The 27,198-nt window shown below is 42.2% G+C and overlaps 1 protein-coding gene across 1 annotated transcript in view; it reads left to right on the top strand.

Annotated features, from left to right (window-relative positions):
* The window catches only part of LOC122932760 (galactosylgalactosylxylosylprotein 3-beta-glucuronosyltransferase 1-like), a 95,945-nt gene that overhangs the window by 61,523 nt on the left and 7,224 nt on the right, over positions 1-27,198 (top strand). Inside the window, exons 2-3 of the mRNA XM_044287355.1 lie at positions 20,184-20,331; positions 24,318-24,850. Of these exons, the coding sequence (XP_044143290.1) occupies positions 20,220-20,331; positions 24,318-24,850 (645 nt within the window). The 5' untranslated portion in view covers positions 20,184-20,219. The remainder of the gene's footprint in view (positions 1-20,183; positions 20,332-24,317; positions 24,851-27,198) is intronic.

Genomic DNA, 27,198 nt, shown 5'->3' with positions numbered 1-27,198 from the left:
ATAAGTAATGTATGTACACAGTGACTCCACCAGCAGAATAGTGAGTGCAGCTCTGGAGTATAATACAGGATGTAACTCAGGATCAGTACCGGATAAGTAATGTATGTACACAGTGACTCCACCAGCAGAATAGTGAGTGCAGCTCTGGAGTATAATACAGGATGTAACTCAGGATCAGTACAGGATAGGTAATGTATTTACACAGTGACTCCACCAGCAGAATAGTGAGTGCATCTCTGGAGTATAATACAGGATGTAACTCAGGATCAGTACAGGATAAGTAATGTATGTACACAGTGACTGCACCAGCAGAATAGTGAGTGCAGCTCTGGAGTATAATACAGGATGTAACTCAGGATCAGTACAGGATAAGTAATATATGTGCACAGTGACTGCACCGGCAGAATAGTGAGTGTGGCTCTGGAGTATAATACAGGATGTAACTCAGGATCAGTACAGGATAAGTAATGTATGTACACAGTGACTCTACCAGCAGAATAGTGAGTGCAGCTCTGGAGTATAATACCGGATGTAACTCAGGATCAGTACAGGATAAGTAATGTATGTACACAGTGACTGCACCAGCAGAATAGTGAGTGCAGCTCTGGGGTATAATACAGGATGTAACTCAGGATAAGTACAGGATAAGTAATGTATGTACACAGTGACTCGACCAGCAGAATAGTGAGTGCAGCTCTAGAACATAATACAGACTGATCCATACAAGATTAGTACAGTTGTTTCCATGACACCTAGATATAGAGAAAGTTTTGCAGCTGTGTGACAAGGTCTCCTATTCATTTTCTCCTTTTTTTTTTACAGTATCTAAAGAGGGGTCTGCAGAATTTTTTATATACCTTGGTGTCAAAATGCTGTAACATGATGTGTCTTAAAATGTAAAATATATGCAGTTGATGCCATGTTAATAATTTTAGCACAATTTGCGCCAAATAGGAGATCATCCCTTAAAGACAGACATGCCCTGTCCATCTAGGGCTGATGGACATCATAATGTGGGGTTCTTCACTTGGACCTCCTCGATGCATCTGTACACTGAGTCCCTCTGTAAGTGCACCACCCATTCCAGTGGATTCAGGTCGTCCATGCCTTATAGCCACTGCAGGGGAAATGTTTGGCTGCCCATCACTTCATCCCCATGTGCTGAGAGCCTGGCTCTTGGTGACCAGCCGATCGTTCCAGGGTTGGGACTGGTGATACAACTCCTATAATGTAAGGTCTCATGATGAACCCACCTCAGTACTTCCACCAAATTCTCTTACAACCATGCTATAACATTTGGCACTCGTTTGGTAAATTACCATATTTTTCTGACCATAAGACGCACCCCAGGTTTGGACAACAGGAAATTAGAAAATGGTCTACTAATTAATTGGAGAGGTCAATGTCTCTAACTTTAATATTGTAGGGTAGAGGGGGTTAATAGTTTACAATTAGCTCCTGTTAATCCTAGTGTGTCAACTATTGACCATGGAAACAGCAGTGGCACATGTGGTCACATGATAGGACTATCAGCAGCACAATAAACATTAACCCCCAGAGTTTTTTTTGTTTTTGTGTTTTTTATTTTCACTCTCTGCCTTTTCGGGGCCATAACTTTTTTTATTTTTCCCTTCACATAGCAGTATAAGGTCTTGTTTTTCACGGGACAAATTGTACTTTCTAATTACATCATTTAATATTGCATACGATGTAGTGAGGAGCTGGAAAAAAATTCCAAATGGGGTAAAATTGGAACAAAACCTACAATTCCACAATCATTATATTGGTTTTGTTTTTATGGCATTAACTATGGGGTAAAAAAATTACCTGTTAATTTCATCCTTTGGGTCATTATGATTACAACGATACCACATATGTATAAGCTTTTCTTGCATTTCAATACTTAAAAAAAAATAAAAACCTTTAAATATTATTTTTTCTTTTCGTCGCCATATTCTCACCCCTATAGCTTTTTTCTAGTTTTGTGTACAGAGCTGTTTGAGGGGTCATTTTTTGCAAGGCAATCTGTACTTTTTATTCCTACTAGTTTGTGGTGTGTATGGCTTTTTGATCACTTTTTATAAAAAAATTTGGGTGGGAGGTGAAGTGACTAAAAAACAGCGATTCGGCCGTTTCGACTTCTTCTCCCGTGTTTAACCGTTGTCCATATGGAATAAATGTTTTTATATTTTAATAGTACGGGCATCTTCGCACGTGGTGATTCCAATGATGTTTATTTTTTTATTGTTTATGTATTTTTATTTTTGGGGAAAGGGGGAGGATTAGATTTTTTTAGAAATCTTTTCTATATTTTTTAAAATATTTTTATTTTTTACACTTTTTTATAGTTACCATAGGGAACTAGCATAACAAGCAATCACCAGATAGCTTCTCTCATAGACTCCAATGCATTAGCATCGGAGTCTATTTGGATTACACTGTATTCCTATGGAGCTCTGCCACAGGCAGGCTCTGCATAGGAACTAATGTGCAGCAGCCTCCTGTCACGCAGAACTACAGACAGTGGTGTATCTTGGTTTTGTGCTGCCCTAGGCGAGACTAAACTCGGGCACCCCCTAATATAAATTTGACCCACCCCTTCCTGTCAAGGCCAAACCCCTTTCTCTCTAAACCCCACCCCTTCCTATGTGCCATCCACAGATCCCCCTAAACAGTGCCATCCACGGATCCCCCTCCCCTAAATAGTGCCATCCACGGATCCCCCTCCCCTAAATAGTGCCATCCACGGATCCCCCTCCCCTAAATAGTGCCATCCACGGATCCCCCTCCCCTAAACAGTGCCATTCACGGATCCCCCTCCCCTAAATAGTGCCATCCACGGATCCCCCTCCCCTAAACAGTGCCATTCACGGATCCCCCTCCCCTAAACGGTGCCATCCACAGATCCCCCTCCTCTAAACGGTGCCATCCACGGATCCCCCTCCCCTAAACGGTGCCATCCACAGATCTCCCTCCCCTAAACAGTGCCATCCACGGATCCCCCCCTCCTCCCCTAAACAGTGCCATCCACAGATTCCCCCCCCCTCCCCTAAACGGTGCCATCCACAGATTCCCCCCCCCCCCTCCCCTAAACGGTGCCATCCACAGATTCCCCCCCCTCCCCTAAACGGTGCCATCCACAGATTCCCCCCCCCTCCCCTAAACGGTGCCATCCACAGATTCCCCCCCCCCTCCCCTAAACGGTGCCATCCACAGATTCCCCCCCCCCCCTCCCCTAAACTGGTGCCATCCACAGATTCCCCCCCCTCCCATAAACGGTGCCATCCACAGATTCCTCCTCCCCCTGCCGCTCACAGGAAAACATTTAAAAACGAATCAGTAACCTAAACTTTATTCATTAGTGATGTCTTTACTGTATACACTAGGCGGCGCAGGCGCGTGACGTCAGTGAGTGAGTGCCGCCCGCCCGCACTGCCTGCTGTTACCGGAGCTGAAAGACAGAGTAAGGTATACAGTAAAGACATCACCAATGAATAAAGTTTAGGTTACTGATTCGTTTTTAAATGTTTTCCTGTGAGCGGCAGGGCCCTGTATATTCTAACCCCCAGGCAAGCGTCCCTGTCACCATGGGAACGCCTGGGGGTTAGAATATACCATCGGATCTTCTGAGTATACCGGAGGCAGATGAGACTGATGGGACAAGGGGCAAACAAGGCATTTTGCCACCCCATTGGCAAGTGCCGCCCTAGGCAAATGCCTTGTTTGCCTCGTTATAGATACGCCCCTGACTACAGACGCTGCTCCACACACCATCCGACACTTCCTAATGTATTGTGATTCTCTGTATTGCCTCCTTTGCTGGCTTCATTCATTTCTCCATCATATTATGCTCTGCTCTCTTCCATGGTTACGACCACCCTGCAATCCAGCAGCAATGGTCGTGCTTGCACACTATAGGAAAAGGCGTCGGCCTTGGTGACTGAATGAATTCAGCCAGCAAAGGAGGCAATATGGACAATACATTAGTAAGTGGCTTGTATTAACTTTACCTACAGTTTAAATGCCAATTGCTGGGGGTCAGACAACCCCCTTTAAGGAAGCAGTCAGGGGTGTCTGGCACTGCTGGAGCGCCCGGACTGTAAGATGCAGACGCTTTTAACCCCTTAGTGACCACCCATACGTGTTTTTGCGGCGGTCACTAAGGGGCCTTAGGCTGGGCTGCCGCGTTTTTACGGCGGCCCGGTCTAAGCGCTGCACGGCTCCCCCGTGCAGCGGGGAGCACGGACCCGGCTCTCACATGAGAGCCGGGACCCTGCTCTAACAGCCCGGACCGGCAGGAGTGCCGATCCGGGCTGTTTAACCCTTTACATGCCGGGCGCAATGGCGCCCGCTGCATGTAAAGTGGTGACAGAGGGAGCGGACTCCCTCTGTCTCCCATCAGCACCCCGAAAATAAGATCACGGGGTGCTGATGTGTTCGGAAGCTTACCTCACTTCCGATCAGGGCCCCGAGCCTGTCTTCAGTTATTTCCAGCAGGCCGTGCCTCTCTGGCGCCACCTGCTGGTCAAGGTTTGAATAGCATCGCTATTGAAATGCTATTGAAATGTAATGCCTTATAGAGATAATGCATTACATTTTAAAAGCAATCAAAATACTGTATATTATAGTCCCCTTGTGGGACTTTTAAGTAGTAAAAAAATAAATAAATAAATACACATTTATTAAATAAAAAAAATTCCATAAAATAAAAAAATATGCTTTTTTTTTCATTGAAAATACGCTTTTCAATGAAAAAAATTGCAAAAAGAAAATATCCCCCATATGTTTGGTATTGCCGCGTCCGTAACGACCCGGACTACATAAATATTACATAAATTATCCCCTATGGTGAACGCCGTAAAAAATAAAAATAAAAAAAGAAAGAATTTCTAATTTATTCTTAGTTTCCACCGAAAAAAACGTAATAACAAGCGATCAAAAAGCGCCATTTACTCCAAAATGATACCAATGAAAAATACAAGTTGTCCCTCAAAAATCAAGCCCTCACACAACTCCATAGAAAAAGAAAAAAAAAAGTTATGGGTCTTGTGAAGTGGCAATGCAAAATCATTTTTTTGGTTAATAAAAGGGGTTTTATTAAAAAAAAAAAGTAGTAAAACGTAAAAAAAATTATAAGTATTTAGTATCACTGTAATCGTACTGACCCAGAGAAAAAAGATATTATGTTATTTGTACCGAAAAATGAACGCCGTAAAATTTATAATGTAAAAACGCAGTGGCAGTATTGCTATTTTCCCCCATCTCTCTCCCAGAAAGAGTTAATAAAAGTTAATCAGAAAGTTATGTGTACCCAAAAATGGTTCCATTAAAAACTACAATTTGTCCCGTAAAAAACAAGCCCTCATAAAGCTATATAGACGAAAAAATAAAAAAGTTATAGCTCTTGGAACGCGACGATGAAAAAAGGAAGAAAAACGCTTGGTCATAAAGGCCCAAACAGGCTTGGTCACTAAGGGGTTAAGCAAGCTGAAAGTGAGTCTTATAGTTCAAAAATACTCTACTTGCAGCCAAAAGCGCAGCGCATATAAAAATAAAAAATAAAAATGCAGCGAGGGCTCAATAACCGACATTATCATAGGCTGCATTTGGCCAGTACAGAGCGCGGCCGTAGCCGGCGTAATTTATAACCTTCGTTATAAGCAATTAGCAGCAGTAAATCCAGCCATGTGCGGTTCGTGAGGTTATGCAAATGTCCTGTAATTAAAACCTAATAGAATAAACACCTGAGCGGGGGCAGGGAACTGGAAGCCACATTACTCAGCCCTAATCGACCCATATCACAGCCCTAATAAAGCCGTACCGCTGCTCTGCCATAAAGCTGCCGGGGCTTATTATTTACTCCATAAAGCAGCATAGAAACCCGCGTTTATGAGCCGCTGTAAATCCTCCTGCCCTGTTACCCCTGAGATCTGCATAAATCATCCTGCCGCTGCTGGGCTCGTCTCTGACTTAGTGGGCGCGGTGGACGTACGGATGCGCGGCTCTGCTTGTATCAGACCGGTGACCCCCTATAACATCCATATCTGCTATATAAGAGACACCTTATCTTCACACTACCTGGGAAACCGCGCTGTTTTCTCAAATCTGGTAATCTTGTACCCTATGTTTGGTGGCGGTTATAGCGACGCTGTCCCTTTAATGACTTTGGCCTTTATAGCGGCAAATAATAAGAAATCCAGCATCTCGGTAATAGCTTGTTATTACTATGTTTGCCATTTTCCCCTATTTTGTTACTGCAGGATTAAATATTCATAGGTTGGTAAAGGGAAACCATCGATAACTCATCAGCATCTGATTGGTGGGGGTCCGACACCCGGGACCCCCACTCATCCGAAGTCACAGTAGCGCTGGGGCCTTTCTCTCATCTCACCAAGCACAGCTCCATCCACTGTATAGTGGCTGTGCTTGGTATTGCCACTGCCTTCTGAAACAGCTGATCAGCGGGGGTCCCGGGTGTCAGACCCCACTGATCAGATACTGGTGACCGATCCAGAGGACAGACCATCAGTTTAAAGCTTTATTTTCTATAGGTCTGTGTTCCTCCATGCCGGCTCATCCTGTCGCTGTGTGTCTTGCTCCTATTATCACGCCGCACACATACAGCCCTGTATACTCCTCCGTCCTGTAATACTCTGACAATTATACTCTTGTGTTCCTTGCTCTTGGCTCGGGAGCTCACACAGTCGTGCCAGCCGCCTGCAGAGCCCTGCTTTATATCATTTGTATTTCCATCCTTATGTACAATGCGCGTGTTATTCCTGAGAGAAGAGCTCCATTCATAGCTCAGGAGGAGACGGCACAGGCCAGATGTAGTAGTGTACAGTCCATCACCCCTCCATATGGAGCGCTGCACCGCGGTCATGTGACTACATCCTCCATGTAGTAGTGTACAGTCCATCACCCCTCCATATGGAGCGCTGCACCGCGGTCATGTGACTACATCCTCCATGTAGTAGTGTACAGTCCATCACCCCTCCATATGGAGCGCTGCACCGCGGTCATGTGACTACATCCTCCATGTAGTAGTGTACGATCCATCACCCCTCCATATGGAGCGCTGCACCGCGGTCATGTGACTCTACATCCTCCATGTAGTAGTGTACGATCCATCACCCCTCCATATGGAGCGCTGCACCGCGGTCATGTGACTCTACATCCTCCATGTAGTAGTGTACGATCCATCACCTCTCCATATGGAGCGCTGCACCGCGGTCATGTGACTAAATCCTCCATGTAGTAGTGTACGGTAGATCACCCCTCCATATGGAGCGCTGCGACGCAGTCATGTGACTACATCCTCCATGTAGTAGTGTACGGTCCATCACACCTCCATATGGAGCGCTGCACCGCAGTCATGTGACTCTACATCCTCCATGTAGTAGTGTATGATCCATCACCACTCCATATGGAGCGCTGCACCACGGTCATGTGACTACATCCTCCATGTAGTAGTGTACGATCCATCACCCCTCCATATGGAGTGCTGCACCGCGGTCATGTGACTAAATCCTCCATGTAGTAGTGTACGGTAGATCACCCCTCCATATGGAGCGCTGCGACGCAGTCATGTGACTACATCCTCCATGTAGTAGTGTACGGTCCATCACACCTCCATATGGAGCGCTGCACCGCAGTCATGTGACTCTACATCCTCCATGTAGTAGTGTATGATCCATCACCACTCCATATGGAGCGCTGCACCGCGGTCATGTGACTAAATCCTCCATGTAGTAGTGTACGGTCCATCACACCTCCATATGGAGCGCTGCACCGCAGTCATGTGACTCTACATCCTCCATGTAGTAGTGTATGATCCATCACCACTCCATATGGAGCGCTGCACCACGGTCATGTGACTACATCCTCCATGTAGTAGTGTACGATCCATCACCCCTCCATATGGAGTGCTGCACCGCGGTCATGTGACTAAATCCTCCATGTAGTAGTGTACGGTAGATCACCCCTCCATATGGAGCGCTGCGACGCAGTCATGTGACTACATCCTCCATGTAGTAGTGTACGGTCCATCACACCTCCATATGGAGCGCTGCACCGCAGTCATGTGACTCTACATCCTCCATGTAGTAGTGTATGATCCATCACCACTCCATATGGAGCGCTGCACCGCGGTCATGTGACTCTACATCCTCCATAACATGCGCCCCCTGAATACCACTTATGTCCTTATTTACTATCCAGGCAAACCAAGTAGTGGCAAGAACAGAACCGGGACAAACATAAGGAATTGTGTACATCTTCTTTACCATTTTCAAAATATCTGCTTGCTCTTAGTGAACGGAAACATTTTTTTAACCAAAAACCCATACAGACTTGTTACTTCTCACTTCTGAGAACTGAGGGTCTGCTACAAGTGTGTCCAGTCTAGACAGTCCTCTGTGAGGCCAATACATCATTAGCACCAATCTCTCTCCGGCCCTGACAGTTTGTTACAATGTGTCAGTGCAGATAAAATGCATCAGCCTGCAATACAGGTTACGGGTATTGTCTGCACTGGATACAATGTATAAGAAGATGTCAGCTATCAGAAGTACTGAGCCTGTCAGCCTCTGCGTGTAAATAAGAATGTTCCTGTTCCCTGACTGCAAGCAGTGATCTTGTAATTGATGAGGAATTGAAGCAAACTGTTGCAGCATTTCTGTTATATGATGATTAAAGCAAATGTCCACACTTTAACATCATGTCCTTCTATGCGGCTTCATTTCTTAAAATACTTTTATATTGCTGACAGCTCAAAATCCAGGAGATGAATGATAAACTTTGTGCGGCCTGTAGCCACCACTAGAGGGAGCTCAGGAGCTTAATGCATACTGTGTGTATAAACAGCCTGCAGTAATCTGCCCCTAGTGGTGGCCCCAAGCAAGCAGGATTTCAGGACCTGGCATGTCAACAGGATATGCCAGTATTGTGTATAAGGTATTGGGTGAGGGGCCTATCGGACCCCCTGTGTGACCTATTCCTTCTCGAGAAGGAGATGGGGAGATGATTGCAGCTCTCTCCATTTACTTCTATGGAAGTTCCAAAAATTGCCAAGTAAGCACGAACAGCTAGTTTCCGTTCTCCAGAAAAAGAGGGTGTGAGATGGGTCCTATTCTGGAGAAGGAGCAGGTCCCACAAGGGTCGAGTAGGTGTCCCCCCCCCCCCCCACACACTTATTGGACCCAGAGGTTAGACCTGCCCACAGTCGACAAATTATAATTTATCCTGGGGATATGCCATAAATATCTCAGATAGGAATACTCCTTGAAATGATACAATTCTGCCTTCCTTTGGCCACCACTAGGGGGAGCTGATGCATGCTCTTCATATAAACAGTATACAGTAAGCTCCCCCTAGAGGCGGCTGCAAGAACTGTACCAGCACTTTGTACAGCTTATTGGTTTATTAGCTTTGACCCCTACAACTTACTGTAGTTATTTTATCCCCTTAGTCCACATAGGCTCAGGTCATCTTCTGATAAAAGATGCAGCAGTAAGTGGGTGACTACTCTGGACCTCTGTGCCCCTCTGGAGATCAGGGTAGTCACCCGCAGTATTGGTTAGTAAGTACCAATTTTCCCCCGTGCCTCTCGCTAGGGCTGAATCACTTTTTGTCCTTGAAGCTTGTCCATGTGCAGAGATATACATTCCATGAGACGTGCCGACCGGAGAGTGAATTACACGGAATGTTCTTTTGTTCCTCCATGGAGACGTTGCTATGCGGGCGATAAACAGGTGTGCAAAATGTAGAAGAGTTCACGGCAGGAGTTGGCACGACGCAGCATAGCGACCGGAGAACCGCAGCGCCGAAGAACAGCAAAATACTGCAACACTGCACCAACAACTGCCATGAGACGAAAAACAGCTGGTAGGGAGGTGGCGGGTGAGTCACAGGGTCCAGGTGGGGTGTTTATATCGGAGTGGGGGGTCCCTTCCTTTAACATGGGGGCTAGGGCTGTGGAAGGCGCTGCGAAAAACCTCTGATTACAGTGCCACCGAAATATGGTCAAGCAACTGCATCGTACTGCACCCATATAATACCGTGAAAATGTCTATAACCACTGCTATACAGTGCCCAAATAATACCACCATACAGTATCCAAACAACAGTACATTACAGAGCCTAAATAATACGACCAAAGCATGTACAATGAACAGTAGCGTACAGTGCCCACATTAATACCGTCATACAGTATTAGGTCTTATACAATGCCCAAATAATACCACCACATAATGTCTAAACAACAGTACTTTACAATGTTTAAATAATACGACTAAAGCATGTACAATGAACAGTACCATATCGTGCTCAAACTAATACCGTCATTTAGTAATAAGCGCTTATACAGTGCCCAAATAATACCACTGTCTAATGTCCAAACAACTGTACTTTACAATTCATAAAGTGCCATAAAGTGCAAATATTAATACCGCCATATAGTAAAAGGACTTATACAGTTCCCAAATAATGCTACCATATAATGTCCAACCAACTGTGCATTACAATGCTTAAATAGCAAAACCATACCATGTACAATGAGCAGTGACATCCACAGCGCCCCCATAACAGTGACATCCACAGTGCCCCCATAACAGTGACATCCACAGCGCCTCAATAACAGTGACATCCACAGTGCCCCCATAACAGTGACATCCACAGTGCCTTCATAACAGTGACATCCACAGTGCCCCCATAACAGTGACATCCACAGTGCCCCCATAACAGTGACATTCACAGTGCCCCCATAACAGTGACATCCACAGTGCCCCATAACAGTGACATCCACAGTGCCTCAATAACAGTCACATCCACACTGCCCCCATAACAGTGACATCCACAGTGCCCCCATAACAGTGACATCCACAGTGCCTTCATAACAGTGACATCCACAGTGCCCCCATAACAGTGACATCCACAGTACCTCCATAACAGTGACATTCACAGTGCCCCCATAACAGTGACATCCACAGTGCCCCATAACAGTGACTTCCACAGTGCCTCAATAACAGTCACATCCACAGTGCCCCCATAACAGTGACATCCACAGTGCCCCCATAACAGTGACATCCACAGTGCCTTCATAACAGTGACATCCACAGTGCCCCCATAACAGTGACATCCACAGTGCCCCCATAACAGTGACATCCACAGTTCCCCCATAACAGTGACATCCACAGTACCTCCATAACAGTGACATTCACAGTGCCCCATAACAGTGACATCCACAGTGCCCCCATAACAGTGACATCCACAGTGCCTTCATAACAGTGACATCCACAGTGCCCCCATAACAGTGACATCCACAGCGCCCCATAACAGTGACATCCACAGTGCCCCATAACAGTGACATCCACAGCGCCCCATAACAGTGACATCCACAGTGCCTCCATAACAGTGACATCCACAGCGCCCCATAACAGTGACATCCACAGTGCCTCCATAACAGTGACATCCACAGTGCCCTCATAACAGTGACATCCACAGCGCCCCCATAACAGTGACATCCACAGCGCCCCATAACAGTGACATCCACAGTGCCTCCATAACAGTGACATCCACAGTGCCCTCATAACAGTGACATCCACAGTGCCTCCATAACAGTGACATCCACAGTGCCTCCATAACAGTGACATCCACAGTGCCCCCATAACAGTGACATCCACAGTGCCCTCATAACAGTGACATCCACAGCGCCCCCATAACAGTGACATCCACAGCGCCCCCATAATACTGCAAGCCAGTGTCCCCATAACAGTTGCAGTCATGATGTCCCCACAACAGCAGCAGACTCAGTGCCCTTCTCTTCTGCTTGCTGTCAGTGAATGGGAGCCTCTCTGTTGCAAAGGTAAAAAAAAAGTAAATAACAGCCCTGATAAACATGTGTGAGCTGGATGATGATCAGACAGGATTTTACTATGGATGTAAACAATAATAATGTTTCCCGTCACTGACAGCAAGCAGAGTTCTTGCAAATAGTGAGAAACAGACACAAAAGCCTATGAAAAAGTTTCAGAACTTTTCATTATGCGGTGACTGCACGCTATTGACACAAAACCCTGTAATATCCCCCTAAGAGCCGCAGCGGACGATACCGTAGCGTGATATTGGATAGTAAAAAGAAATTGCTGTGTTTCTCAGAACGTGTTAGAAGCGGCAGGTAATTGGGAAAAAAGAAGGGGGGGGGGGGTGACGGACGTCCCTTTGTCCGGATATAAATTGGAGGAGAGTTGTGTCTGCAGAGAACAAACAGCCATGAATAAAACATGGGCGGCGGAGCAGGGGTCATCTTCATAAATAATTGAGGCCTTGTCTCCGCTCCTTCTCGTTTGGACTCAAGGAATCTGCATGACTTAAATAATTTGCTTCTCCATGATGGCGACGAGCCCGCCGGCGGCCCTTAGACCAAAATTAATAAGAATCGCGAGCTGCTGCAGCCCTTTAAATATTCAATGGACAAACTAATCTTGTGTTTTCTTGTTTTTTTCGATTACCTGAGGCCAAGACCAGAGCAGATGATTACAGAGCGGCCGCCACGGCGACGGTGATGATCTATTCTACTAATAGCGCTGCCCAAGGTCAGGGCTGTTGCTAAGGGACAGGAGTCCTTTTCTGGTCTGCTCCTCCATAGAGTCGGTGGCCATTGTTGTCATGGAGGACGCGCCTTATATGGGAAAGCTGGCCTGGTTGCCCATAGCGACTAATCACAGCATGAGACTGAAAGCAGAGTTCTGACTGGTTGCCATAGGCAACAGGGTTGAGGCCCTCTCAGACAGATGGCCTATAGATGGAGGCTTGGTGGTTACGTCGCACATTTTAGTCTGGTGGCGCACAATAATGTACCGCATTGCTGCGCCAGCGATAGACAAGCCCTCGATGCGTAAGGCGGATGAATAGAAGCCATTTTCTAATGTACACTTGATCCGTAAAACTGTCTGCAGTAAAGATGGAAGCACGATCCGTGTCCAGCACAAAACCGTACAATCAGGGTAGATCCACATTAGAAAGAAATGATCGATAAAAAGATGATAGATAGATAGATAGATATAGATAGATAGATAGATAGATAGATATGAAATGACAGGTAGCTATTAGATAAATAGGTAGATAGATAGATAGATATTACATAGATAGGAGATAGATAGATAGATAGATATGAGATAGATAGATAGATATGAGAGAGATAGATAGATAGATATGAGAGAGATAGATAGATAGATAGATAGATAGATAGATAGATATGAAATGACAGGTAGCTATTAGATAAATAGGTAGATAGATAGATAGATATTACATAGATAGGAGATAGATAGATAGATAGATAGATAGATAGATGGATGATAGATAGATAGATAGATAGATAGATAGATAGATAGATAGATAGATAGATAGATAGACAGATAATAGATAGATATGAGATGACAGACAGATAGATAGATAGATAGATAGATAGATAGATAGATATGAGAGAGAGAGAGAGAGAGAGAGAGAGATAGATAGATAGATAGATAGATAGATAGATACATACATACATTCATAGATAATAGATAGATAGATAGATAGATAGATATGAGATAGATAGATAGATATGAGATAGATAGATAGATAGATAGATAGATAGATATGAGATAGATAGATATGAGATAGATAGATAGATAGATAGATAGATAGATATGAGATAGATAGATATGAGATAGATATGAGATAGATAGATAGATAGATAGATAGATAGATAGATAGATAGATAGATAGATATGAGATAGATAGATAGATATGAGATATAGATAGATATGAGATAGATAGATATGAGATATAGATAGATATGAGATAGATAGATAGATAGATATGAAATGACAGGTAGATATTAGATAAATAGATCGTTAGATAGATAGATAGATAGATAGATAGATAGATAGTTAGATAGGCAGATAGATAATACACAATATAAATCATGTTGGATCCTCCGTGTTGTATTCACGTTTCGGGGCACCGTTGTTGGAGGAGGTTGAGGGTAATTTGAGCGTTTGAACTTCTAGAATGAACACAGGAAGGAACCTTCCAAACAGGACAAAGAGAAGCATTTGGATGAAAAGAATCTGAAGGTGACTTTATAAAGAGAGGAAATCAAGTCATCATCAACAATGGAGGCCGAGGCCGGTGTATTTGGCTTGGAATTCCTGTAGAGAGAAACCCAAAGAGATATAGAGCAGATCCTGAAGTCCATCCTGAGGAGATGGGGGGGGGGGGGGGGGCAGTATTTATACCTCTCTATCTCCAGAGGATATTCAGATTGATAAGAGACTGGCCGCAGACATAAGACAAAGGAGGTTACGGTGAAAGGTCCCACTGCAAGATCTTCTGCTGGGAGATAATAAGCATATGTGTGCACTGACTGTAGATAGGAACTGTATAAGACCTTATAATACATGGCGGTATTAATATGGGATCAAGCAAAACCATAGTCAGGGACAGTCTGAGGTCAGGGCAGGCAGAGTACGTGTGATCCAATAAACAGTCCAAGGTCAGGGCAGGCAGCTTAGGGTCAGTACGGAGATCAGGCAGAGGTCAGGCCAGGCAATGAATGGTCTAATCGGGAAAACAGGCAGAAGTCAGTACATGGGCAAACATACATGATCAGCACAACTTTGCAGGAAGTAGAGGACTAGAAACTATTGCTCAGGGAACTTCTCTAAAATACTCCTAAGGTTGGCAGCCATAAGGTGGGTAAGATTAGGGTGCATGCACACTGGCCCTTTAAGAGGCAAAGGGAGCAGACGTGCACCCCCTAGGGGCAGAGGGAGAAAGCGCTGGCAAGAAGCAGACTTCAGTCAAAAGGAACGAGCAGAGCTACTCCACCAGCGGGCACTGTCTACCGCCATGACAGTGACCACATAACAGTACCAAATAATACTTCCATACAGATGTCTAATGGCAACTGCAATCCAGTGCCACCCCCGCCAAACACCACAACTGTCTTGACTAGTAGTAACACACACTGCTCAAGAAAATACCGAGGTACAGCTCTCAAAAAATACCTCTGAACAACTCTCAAAAATGCAAACGCAGTTTTCTAAACAATCAAACCCTACATCTCTCAAAAAGATAACTCCAAACAGCTCTGAAAAAATACCGCCATACAGCTCTCAAAAAAGTATTGCCATACAAAACTCAAAAATACCACCATGCAGCTCTCAAAAACATCAACATACAGTAGTTTTCTAAAAAAACAAAAAACGCCACCATACAGCTCTCAAAAAATACCGCCATACAAGTGGTCACAAGTCTCAGGTGCCAGGCTATCTGTGGTGCCCCCTTCACCAGGATTAGTTGCCTAGAGTATCACTGCATTGTCTATTCAGAGCTTGAGATGAATCTGAAATCCACTTTCTGAATTTGAGAGCCTCTGTTTCCTATCTGTCTTTTCTCCATGCTTTGCACTGCAGCTTTGCCGGATTACAACTAAAAGCAACTAAGCCACCAATGAAAAAAATAAAAAGATTATCAGGAAACTGTAAGAGAGAAATGAGCTTCAATATGATGGGGGAGGGGTGGAGATCCTGGGGGTCGGCGGCATGATCCTTAATGCCACCCCCACCCCAAATAACATTTTATTTGTCTTGTTCTGATGGATAAATGACGGCAGGAAACTGCAGTATGAAGGAACAGCTTGCAGCCTTCAAAAATAAATAAATCTTTCCCTCAAAGCGCTGACAGAACCTGAGCTCCCATCTGCGGAACGCCGCGCGCCTCCGATAATTCTCACTTCCTTCATCTGTTTATTAAAAATTGTTTTTAAAGTTTTACATCATTGCAGCCAGAAAACCCCCCAAAAAATCGCGTCACTTTGTAGATACTTTGTTTCACTTCTTTTGTACTGATTTCGAGCTCTATCGCGTTTTCTCCTCTAGTTACATACAAAGCGACTCTGACACCCCATTGGAATCTGACCGTTCACGGACCTAACAGCTGAGCTCTGATGATGGAGATGTTACCTGAGCTCCCACAATGCACTGCTCGTTCATAACGGAAAGCTTTGCCTGGGGCTTTAGGTGTGAACGGAGCAGAAGACTCAAAATTGGTAGAATAATTTTTTTTTTTAAAGTATACAAAAAAGACACCTGGGATTTAAATTGTCATATATTAAGGGGAGGAGTTTCAGTGGTCCAGGGCTACCTCTCCAGTAACCGTCCAGGATTTGGTGTCGCCACAATCAAGGGGAGGGGATAAGGCTTCCAGCTATAACTTTTCCCTGCAGTGGCCACTAGAGGCGAAATGTAGCACTGCATGCCAAGCATTCAAATGAATGGGAGACCCTTGTGATACAGGGATGGGGTGTGTCCAGTAAAGAGACATGCTTTCTTAGGGACACACCCATTTATAGGTCATATAAAAAGGGGTTGTTCTAGTCATACACACCCTTTAAATACTCAATGGTGGGAAGGAATTAAGCACCGCCTCCAACTCCAAAGAAACAGGATTTTGTCGGGGCCTCTTTTTTTATGGCCAAATGATTCTGAGGATGGACATTTCTAGGGCCCAATTACGGTACGTCTTCCTGCCCGAGTCTGAAATTATAAAGATTCCAAGATCATAATAACATCTACAGGTAGGATCCCTTTAGGAAAGACTGTGACACTAATAGACGAGTATTCAGACTCCAGAAATCAGGGAGCCAGGCTAAACTCCTGACAATGTTCATTTCTAAAGTTTTATCCTGAAAAAGTTGCTGCGGACAATGACCAAACTGCTGATTTATTCATTTGTATCCCATTATTTCTGTTGCGTCGTTATATCAAAGTCAGGAAGGAGAATGTAACCGAGTAACGAAGCCGGAACGTAATTATTATTAAACAGAGCAGAACAGAGAAATCTACAGAAACCCCTGACAGCCGAGCACTGGACTGACCTTATACTAAGTATAATAAGATATACATATAGGGCAGTATTATAGTAGTTATATTCTTGTACATAGGAGGCAGTATTATAGTAATTATATCCTTGTACATAGGAGCAGTATTATAGTAGTTATATTCTTGTACATAGGAGCAGTATTATAGTAGTTATATTCTTGTACATAGGAGGCAGTATTATAGTAGTTATATTCTTGTACATAGGAGCAGTATTATAGTAGTTATATTCTAGTACATAGGAGCAGTATTATAGTAGTTATATTCTTGTACATAGGAGCAGCATTATAGTAGTTATATTATTGTACATAGGAGGCAGTATTATAGTAGTTATATTCTTGTACATAGGAGCAGTATTATAGTAGTTATATTCTTGTACATAGGGGCAGTATTATAGTAGTTATATTCTTGTACATAGGAGGCAGTATTATAGTAGTTATATTCTTATACATAGGAGGCAGTAGTATAGTGGTTATATTCTTGTACATAGGAGCAGTATTATAGTAATTATATTCTTGTACATGGGAGCAGTATTATAGTAGTTATATTCTTGTACATGGGAGCAGTATTATAGTAGTTATATTCTTATACATAGGAGGCAGTATTATAGTGGTTATATTCTTGTACATAGGACACAGTATTATAGTAGTTATATTCTTGTACAAAGGAGGCAGTATTATAGTAGTTATATTCTTATACATAGGAGGCAGTATTATAGTAGTTATATTCTTGTACATAGGAGGCAGTATTATAGTAATTATATCCTTGTACATAGGAGCAGTATTATAGTAGTTATATTCTTGTACATAGGAGCAGTATTATAGTAGTTATATTCTTGTACATAGGAGCAGTATTATAGTAGTTATATTCTTGTACATAGGAGCAGTATTATAGTAGTTATATTCTAGTACATAGGAGCAGTATTATAGTAGTTATATTCTTGTACATAGGAGCAGCATTATAGTAGTTATATTCTTGTACATAGGAGCAGTATTATAGTAGTTATATTCTTGTACATAGGAGCAGTATTATAGTAGTTATATTCTTGTACATAGGAGCAGTATTATAGTAGTTATATTATTGTACATAGGAGGCAGTATTATAGTAGTTATATTCTTGTACATAGGAGCAGTATTATAGTAGTTATATTCTTGTACATAGGGGCAGTATTATAGTAGTTATATTCTTGTACATAGGAGGCAGTATTATAGTAGTTATATTCTTGTACATAGGAGCAGTATTATAGTAGTTATATTCTTGTACATAGGAGCAGTATTATAGTAGTTATATTCTTGTACATAGGGAGCAGTATTATAGTAGTTATATTCTTGTACATAGGAGCAGTATTATAGTAGTTATATTCTTATACATAGGAGGCAGTATTATAGTAGTTATATTCTTGTACATAGGGCACGTATTATAGTAGTTATATTCTTGTACAATAGGAGGCAGTATTATAGTAGTTATATTCTTATACATAGGAGGCAGTATTATAGTAGTTAGATTCTTGTACATAGGAGCCAGTATTATAGTATTATATTCTTGTACATAGGAGCAGTATTATAGTAGTTATATTCTTGTACATAGGAGCAGTATTATGTAGTTATATTCTTATACATAGGAGGCAGTATTAATAGTAGTTATATTCCTTATACATAGGAGCAGTATTATAAGTAGTTATATTCATGTACATAGGAGGCAGTATTATAGTAGTTATATTCTTGTACATAGGAGCAGTATTATGTAGTTATATTCTTGTACATAGGAAGGCAGTATTATAGTGTGTACATAGGAGGCAGTATATAGTATTCTTGTACATAGGAGCAGTATTATAGTAGTTATATTCTTGCACATAGGAGGCAGTATTATAGTAGTTATATTCTTGTACATAGGAGGCAGTATTATAGTATTTATATTCTGTACATAGGAGCAGTATTATAGTAGTTATATTCTTGTACATAGGAGGCAGTATTATAGTAGTTATATTCTTGTACTTAAGGAGCAGTATTATAGTAGTTATATTCTTGTACATAGGAGCAGTATTATAGTGGTTATATTCTTGTACATAGGACACAGTATTATAGTAGTTATATTCTTGTACAAGGAGGCAGTATTATAGTAGTTATATTCTTAGTACATAGGAGGCAGTATTATAGTAGTTATATTCTTGTACATAGAAGGCAGTATTATAGTAGTTATATTCTTGTACATAGGAGCAGTTTTATAGTAGTTATATTCTTGTACATAGGAGCAGTATTATAGTAGTTATATTCTTATACATAGGAGCAGTATTATAGTAGTTATATTCTTATACATAGGAGGCAGTATTATAGTAGTTATATTCATGTACATAGGAGGCAGTATTATAGTAGTTATATTCTTGTACATAGGAGCAGTATTATAGTAGTTATATTCTTGCACATAGGAGGCAGTATTATAGTAGTTATATTCTTGTACATAGGAGGCAGTATTATAGTATTTATATTCCTGTACATAGGAGCAGTATTATAGTAGTTATATTCTTGTACATAGGAGGCAGTATTATAGTAGTTATATTCTTGTACATAGGAGCAGTATTATAGTAGTTATATTCTTGTACATAGGAGCAGTATTATAGTAGTTATATTCTTGTACATAGGAGGAGTATTATAGTAGCTATAGTCCTGTACATAGGATCAGTATTATAGTAGTTATATTCTTGTACATAGGAGCAGTATTATAGTAGTTATATTCTTGTACATAGGAGGCAGTATTATAGCAGTTATATTCTTGTATATAGGAGGCAGTATTATAGTAGTTATATTCTTGTACATAGGGGCAGTATTATAGTAGTTATATTCTTGTACATAGGAGGCAGTATTATAATAGTTATATTTTTGTACTTAAGGAGCAGTATTATAGTAGTTATATTCTTGTACATAGGAGCAGTATTATAGTAGTTATATTCTTGTACATAGGAGCAGTATTATAGTAGTTATATTCCTGTACTTAGGAGCAGTATTATAGTAGTTATATTCTTGTACATAGGAGCAGTATTATAGTAGTTATATTCTTGTACATAGGAGGCAGTATTATAGTAGTTATATTCTTGTACATAGGAGCAGTATTATAGTAGTTATATTCCTGTACATAGGAGCAGTATTATAGCAGTTATATTCTTGTATATACTTATGATAATACGAGTATGACTCAAGTTGTTATGGATGTGTAATAAATAAAATAACTTTAAATTGAATATAAATTAAAAATATCTTCCTTTAGGTAAAGAAATGACCGATCACGCACAGTCAGAACAGCATGCTGAGGAGACGCAACCTTCTCACTACACTGCTCATTGTCCTACCATGGGCTCTTCTCCTAACACTGTGGCACCAAAACCCTACCAGCCGCTACCTCACCCTTTTAAGAAGTAAGTACTTAAAGTTAAGCTATATATCATCAGCTCATGCGGAATCACACCCATTACACTGACATTTTCAGTGTGTCATCAGATACTGAGCTCCAAATCTTAACCCCTTAAGGACTTGCCCAATGTTTAGTGCGATCATTTCTTTCTGTCCACCTTCCAAGAGCCATAACCTTATTCTTTTCTGTTCACATAACCGTATGATCAGTTAGTCTTTTGAGTGACAAGTTTTATTTTTTAATGGCACTATGTGATTTACTATACCTTGCATTGAAAAAAATAAAATTCTTTGTGGGGTGAAATTGAGAAATGTGCAATTTTGCAATGGTTTTTGTTTTCTTTTTACAATGTTCACTGTGAGTTAAAAATGACAAGACACAATGGTTCTGCAGGTCGGTCCGATTACGACCACAGCAAAATATATAAAATTTCCATTATGTTTTACTACTTAAGAAAAATTAAACGTTAGAAAAAATGAATAGAAATTCTTTGCATCGCCATTTTCTGACAGCCATAACTTTTTATATTTCCATCTGCAGAGCTGTGTGAGGGCTTGATGTAATTTTTATTGGTTCCATTTTGGGCAGATACAACTTTTTGATTACATTTTTTATTTTTGAAGGAGCGAAACAAGGTGACCAAAACATGGTGAATTGGCCGTATTTTTTCCGTTACAGCGTTTTTGTCACACATGATAAATGCTTTGGATTTTGAACATTTTCGAATGCAGCAATACCATATAGTTGTATTTATATTTTTGTAGACAGAGATATGAATTTTTACTATTCTTGTGTTCTTTTATAATTTTAAAATCATTTATTTTTTTACTTTTATTTTCAGTCTCTTTAGTGGACTTGAATGTAATCCTTTGATCACTTATGCCATAGACCACTATAGTATACTATTGCAGTCTATGGTATTTTACTGGTTTCTTAATAAAGGGGTCCTCTCACTTCAGCAAGTGGCATTTATTATGTAGAGAAAGTTAACACAAGGCACTTACTAATGTATTGTGATTTTCCATATTGCTTCCTTTGCTGGCTGGATTCATTTTTACATCACATTATACACTACTCATTTTCATGGTTACGACCACACTGTAATCCAGCAGCGGTGGTCATGCTTGCACCTAGGAAAAAGCACCAGCCTATTTGCGCTCCTGCAATCTCGGCCACCAAAGAGGCCAGCACTTTTTCCTATAGTGTGCAAGTGCGGCCACAACTGCTGGATTGCAGGGTGGTCGTAACCATGGAAACGAGCAGTGTATAATGTGATGGAAAAATTAATAAAACCAGCGAAGGAAGCAAAATGGATAATGAAGTGACACAACCCCTTTAAGCCCTGCCATATGGATCATCAGTATCTGATTGGTGGGGGACCCCATGCCATTGAGCTGTTTGAGAAGGCAGCGGTGCTTTCCCTAGGCCATGGGACGTCACGTTTATCGGTCACATCTCCTAGGCACTGCTCAGACCCATAGAAGTAAATGGAGCTGAGTTTCAACATCAAGCACAGCCGCTATACTATGTACGCACTATGCTTGGAGAGCTGAGAGTAGGCTGCGCCGCTACCGCCAGCACGGTGCCTTCTCAAACAGTTGATCGGCGTGGTCCCGGGGGATATGAAGACCTACACAGAGGAAAGGTCATCAGAATAAAAGTATCAAAAAACTCTTTAAATAAAAACATTCTATCTGCCTGCCACCACTGCATATTCTTTCAATATTGAGTCCAATGTATAAATAGTATGCAATAAACTGGTGAGCTCCCCCTAGTGGTGGGTCTAGGTAGTCAAATGTTATAATTTAACTCTATGTCAATGCAAAGCATTTGGAGCTCTAGTGTTTAGAACTTTAAGATTAAAGGGGGCAACAAACCCTGTCCATATATGTTTTATTAAGGCATATGGGCGCCATAAAGGGAACCCCCCATTATATGTGCCAATACCAACAGCTCCAGTTCTGGCAGATCCAGAGCAGTCGGGCATTTATTTGTGCGGCCTCCATGATAATGCTACATGTCCCCACAGCGGCCGTTATTTCTAACTATAAATAAACACTCCAGTCCAGCTCACGGTTAGTGTTGGTTGCGAATATTCGAATAGCGAATATTAATCGCGAATGTCGCCACTTCGAGAATTCGCGAATATTTAGAATATAGTGATAGATATTCGTAATTTCGAATATTCTAGATTTTTTTTTTTATCAGTAACCTCCCTTCTTGTTTGTGGGCCAATGAGAAGGCTGCAATGTCTTTGTCTGAGCTTAGCAACACCCCTAGCAACCAATAGGAAAGTTGCCTACCCCTTACTATATAAGAACCTCCCCAGCAGCCCTTGTATGCAGTATTTTGCAGATCTGAGAGAGATATACCCTTATTTTCACCCAGGCAGCCCCCCTGAGGCTAGCATCAGAGCATCTCATGCTCCGATGCGCTCCCTTTCCCTGCGCTAGATCGCGCAGGGCACAGGCTCTTTTGTTTATCATAACACACTGCCGGGCGGAAGCTTCTGCCCGGCAGTGTGTTCGGTGACATCACCAGCTCTTATGGGCGGCTTTAGCGCTGCCCTAGCCGTTTTACTAAAGCCTGCCCATCAGTGCCGGTGGCCCCATGGAGAGCCCAGTACATCACCGGAACTCCTAAAAATGCCTTTGTCCTGCGTGATTTAGCGCAGGGCAAAGGAGAGCATCGGAGCATGAACTGCTGCGATGCTCAAGTCAGTGGGGCTGCCTGGGTGAAAATGGAGATATGTCCGGGTTCAGCTCTGAACCCGGCCCACCTCTTTAACTAATGGTTAAAGAGTCCTGGCAATACTCGCTTCAGGCATTTTTCTGTCTGCTGTTGTAGTAGCAAGGAGTTTTTGGTAAAAACAGATAACCCATTTAAGCCATAAAAAATTAGGTAGATACAAGATAAATATAACCCTACCACACTGCTACCCCTGGCATGGGCTCATTTGTCCTTTTGTGTTGGATCCTTCCTTCCTCTGTAGTTCCATGACGTGATATTTTTGGGAAGAAAAACTTTGTAAAACAAACAGAAATGATTCAATGTATTTATAGATGTGTTTGATTACAGGAATGTGTGCCAGCAGCCGGCTTGGCACTAATCAGGACTAACCAGGCGTTGGTAACGAGATGCATTGGCACATACTGACGATTAAAAGTAAATGTTCTCAACCTTTGTATAGTCAGGAATCAGACTAAGCAGCCCTGGAGTCAATGACTCGGTGACATATAAATCTCCATTCCCCAGAGAAGCTTCTAACCTTTGCAGAAAAACTATTTAATGCTCCCTTTAGACACCAAAATTATATCTATTTTTAATGATCTTTCACTTTTTTCCTATTAAACAATAATTTTGTTTAATTATGCTGCTCCGAGAATGAGAAATATTTATCCAAATTTGTAAAAAAAATAAATAAAAAATAGGCCTTGCCCCCAAAGTATATAAGACTAGCCCACCAATTAGACTCCACCCACATCACAAAGTCACACCCATGCAGAACCAACAACCTGCCTACTTCCACCAGTTATCTCAGTCCCTAATTTCTAGACCCATTCCGAGGGTGTCCTAGGTTTTTTATACATTTTCAATGTTTTTTTTAGTCTGAGAAACTATAGAATAAACTTTTCCCGTGCAATAAATTCAGTTTTTCATATCATGTGCATCAATATATCCTGATATCTAAGGAAAGAATCGGTTTCTTTTTATGGGATCATTAGTCCATTTTGATGAGTTTAGTAGGGGCAAGATTATAGGGTATTAAGAGGTGTAGGTCACACATGGGCCCTGAGGCTTGAGGGGGCCAGAAAACCAGTTTTTTTTTATTTATTTATTGGGACCAAAGAGCTTTACTATCATTTTACTAGAAGACCAACATTTTTGGTAAAACTTTTTGACCAGGAAAATAATCCACCAATTTTTTTTTCTTTCTTTGGAAATTTAATAAAATATCTTAACCTAATTTAAGTTATCTTTTTTTTCTAGAGGAGATAGGTGACAATTCCACGGTCAAACCCCTATTCAGCAATGTGACACCAAGCAAAGATGATTCCCTCCAATGTGTCAACCAGTATCCCACCCACGAGACTCCAGTGGTGGTTAGAACATATGTTTATTCGAGACCGCCACGCTGGAATGAAGACCTTCCAGTTATCTATGTGATTACTCCCACCTACACCAGACCGGTTCAGAAGGCTGAGCTTGTTCGTTTGGCAAATACTTTTCTCCATGTCGTAAATTTGCACTGGATTGTCGTGGAAGATTGTCCTAGAAAAACAAAACTGGTGGCTAACCTGCTGGAGAAGGCGGGCCTGAACTTCACCCACTTGAATATTGAGAGTCCACATAACCAAAAAGTTGGCATATCAAGGACACCTGAGGTCACCCCTCGAGGAACCGTGCAGAGGAATCTTGGCCTTCGGTGGCTTCGAGACAACCTCAACGCTTCAAACCCTCCGGAAGGAGTCGTCTATTTTGCAGATGATGACAACACGTATAGCCTTGAGGTCTTCGAAGAGGTGAGTGCTTTTCTGAGAGTGATTGAGTACCTACAGCTTTCTCGAGAGAGAGAGAGAGAGAGAGAGAGAGAGAGAAAGAGAGAGAGTGAGAGAGCCATGGTTGGCCTTCTGACATAATGAATATCTTAATTCGCCCTTGTAATTGGCTTCCCAAAGCAGGCTTAATAACCTTTAATGTGGACATTCCAATTTTATGTCTATTGAAAAATCAATAAGTTTTCGCTCTTTAATTAAATTGTGATTTAGTTACGGATCGTAACGGGCAATAGCCTGTATTGCGTAATGAAGCGGTCACTGCACCTTAGAAGATCATCTGTCACTGTCACATTATTCAAAAAATTGACCCTTGGACAAACCCCTTCAAGTTCTTGAGATATGGTCATGATTTCATTGTTGTAGGACTGAGCTGCCCTTAACCGGATTTTTTATTTTTTATTTGGCTTTGAAATTAAAAATGGGGGAGGGGAGCAATATTAATAGAACAGTAAATTCGCCAAGAGAGCGCTATAATAATACAATGTAATCTTAACCCAAATAATTTCAAAGCTCAATACACTTTGATTCATTAGCGGCGGCTTCTTTGGGTTCATTAGTGCAGGAAGGAAGGACCTGGTGGAATATTAGATATACATGGAGCGACACAATGATTAATATCTCTCATTAACATATGAAGTAACATGAGCGCAAACTCCCCATAATCTACCGCATAATGGCGCCTTATAGCCAAAGCAATTTATCATAGGCACCCACCTGTAAAAAGGACTCGGTACTCTCCTCCTGTTAGATAAATGAGCTAATGGGCAGAGGTTTCCTATCACGAAAAAGCAGGTGAAAATTTTAGAGTATTTACATCTCCTATGACAAACCACAGGTCAACCATGATGTATGATATGATAATGCCAGACTCCGCTCTACTGCACCGACAAACCCAGCTCAGCTGATGATGGCAAACTAAGCTTTGAATATGTCTATGCAGCCGGAGAAGCAGCAGCGCCAATGGTGTTGCATCCAGTGGTTCGACTCTCTGTCAAGTGCCACGGTCACTACTTAACCACAGCATCGAAATCGTGAGATGGCTGGGATGGAGATGTCTCAGTCGCTATAAGATCTATACTACAGCTCCACCATTCTCCACCATTCTCGCACCGTACATTGGCAGCACTGTGCAGACGTAGTTCATGTCTGTGCTGTAAATGTTTAACGCGGAGAGGAAGGGCATGAATGTATACAGCTGCAAGAAAAAGTTAGCGAACCCCTCTCCAAAAGGTGGTTCAGTGTAGGAGTTGAGGTTGGAAGTGTTGGCTGGCAGTGATGGCCAGTTCGCATTGTTCGCCCGCGAACATATGCGGGCTGCCATCTTTTTTCACAAGTCTGGCGAGGCACATGTAAGCCCTTACCTGTGCCTGTGCGCGAGCCGGTCTGAAAACAAGTGCGGTCAGCGGGAGCAGGCAGTTCCGAGAACAGCCACCTGTTTTCAGACCGGCTCGCGGCATAGGTAAGGGCTTACCTGTGCCTCGCCGGACTTGTGAAAAAAGATGGCAGCCTGCATATGTGAACTGGCCATCAGTGTTGGCTGGTTCATCCATTAAGTAAAGGCACACCAGGCCTAGTTACTGACAAATCTGTTTTTATCAATGCAGAAATGGTGATTCCAATAGGTTCACTGACTTTTTCTTTGAAACCTTGTAATGTATGAAGGTTTTGTGTCCCCCCCCCCCCCCAAAAAAAAAGGTGCGACGTAGAGCCTTTTCACCCAGCTGATCTGAATATCCTCAGGTGTAATAGGGTAGGGTCCAGAAGAAGGTTCTCATAGATTACAGAACTAATTTACCATGATCTAATGAGCAATTACTATGTGTCCTCCACCAATGCAGCAATTAATGTGGTGACCCTCGGTCCTGGAAGATCTTCTGCACCAAACTTTATATTAGTGGTGTGGCCAGGAACCTGCAAATATCCATGAGTGCTCTCTTTTTGGCTCCTGGCTCCCCTCTTCCATCTCTATGCTGCTGGTGTAAACTAAACTATCATGTCCAGACCCTCTCTCATGTTTTTGGTGTGGGAATGATCATTGAAAGGGATTTCTCATTATGCTTATTAATTAAAAAAACTAATGAGTTTTTGGAAATGTCCACTGATATTTGGACTAGGGGTCCAATGTCCACTATTTGTAAAAGCACATATATATAGTCACCCTTCAATATAAATGATAGGGTTCAATTTGCTATTTCTGTACCTCCCATTGACAAAAAGACTGAGAGGTTGAGAAAAAAAAGATGGTGACATGAAAGGAAGAGAAGATGGCACCAATGTTCAGGATAGGCAGGGCAGGAATATAGGGAGAACGT

Source organism: Bufo gargarizans, chromosome 3 (assembly GCF_014858855.1).
Source record: "Bufo gargarizans isolate SCDJY-AF-19 chromosome 3, ASM1485885v1, whole genome shotgun sequence".
Lineage (NCBI taxonomy): Eukaryota > Metazoa > Chordata > Amphibia > Anura > Bufonidae > Bufo > Bufo gargarizans.
The sequence above is the reverse complement of the archived record's forward strand: the minus strand, read 5'-3'. Positions and strand labels throughout refer to the sequence as shown.